At 46.4% G+C, this 1,003-nt stretch overlaps 1 protein-coding gene across 1 annotated transcript; it reads right to left on the bottom strand.

Annotated features, from left to right (window-relative positions):
- Window position 1: 1 nt before the first annotated feature.
- On the bottom strand, window positions 2-992 carry LOC127751776 (gastrula zinc finger protein XlCGF17.1-like; the record flags this gene model as incomplete). Its single annotated transcript, XM_052275831.1, has 1 exon — window positions 2-992. A coding segment is annotated over exon 1 (948 nt), but the record flags the coding sequence as incomplete, so codon positions are not given.
- Window positions 993-1,003: the final 11 nt, after the last annotated feature.

Here is a 1,003-nt window from a genome sequence, read left to right as displayed (position 1 = left end):
CTGAAAATTTCTTTTTGCACACAGTACACTCAAAAGGCTTCACTCCCGTGTGCGTTCGTAGATGTACACGCAGACTGCTGCGCTGCGAAAATTTCTTGTTGCACACAGTACACTCAAAAGGCTTCTCTCCAGTGTGCGTTCGGAGATGTTTACGCAGACTGCTGCCCACCGGAAATTTCTTGTTGCACACAGTACACTCAAAAGGCTTCTCTCCAGTGTGCGTTAGGAGATGTTTACGCAGATTACCACTCTCCGCAAATTTCTTGTTGCACACAGTACACTCAAAACGCTTCACTCCCGTGTGCGTTCGTAGATGTACACGCAGACTGCCGCTCACCGGAAATTTCTTGTTGCACACAGTACACTCAAAAGGCTTCTCTCCAGTGTGCGTTCGGAGATGTTTACGCAGACTGCCACTCTCCGAAAATTTCCTGTTGCACACAGTACACTCGAAAGGCTTCTCTCCAGTGTGCGTTAGGAGATGTTTACGCAGACTGCCGCTCTCCGAAAATTTCTTGTTGCACACAGTACACTCGAAAGGCTTCTCTCCAGTGTGCATTCGAAGATGTGTGCGCAGACTGCTGCACACTGAAAATTTCTTGTTGCACACAGTGCACTCAAAAGGCTTCACTCCCGTGTGCGTAAGGAAATGTCTGCGCAGCTTACTACTCTCCGAAAATTTCTTGTTGCACACAGTACACTCAAAAGGCTTCTCGCCAGTGTTCGTTAGAAGATGAAGACATTCAGCCCCCGAATATTTTTTGTTACTAAGTGTGTCACCTTCTGCAAAGTTGTCGATGCAAACTGTACACTTAGACGGCTTATCTAATATGTGAGTGGGTTGATGTGCACAAAAATGACCATTTGTCGAAAACTTATCGTTGCACATAGTGCAATCAAAACGATCTTTCGTATGGATTTCGAGTTGCGTCCCCTTGTGCATTTTCATGTGATGGGCAAGCTGGATTTTGGATGAAAATTCCTCGGAGCACACAACACACCC

Source organism: Frankliniella occidentalis, unplaced genomic scaffold (genome assembly GCF_000697945.3).
Source record: "Frankliniella occidentalis isolate FOCC.00 unplaced genomic scaffold, Focc_3.1 Scaffold992, whole genome shotgun sequence".
NCBI classification, from domain to species: domain Eukaryota; kingdom Metazoa; phylum Arthropoda; class Insecta; order Thysanoptera; family Thripidae; genus Frankliniella; species Frankliniella occidentalis.
This window is presented reverse-complemented; position numbering and strand designations above follow the sequence as displayed.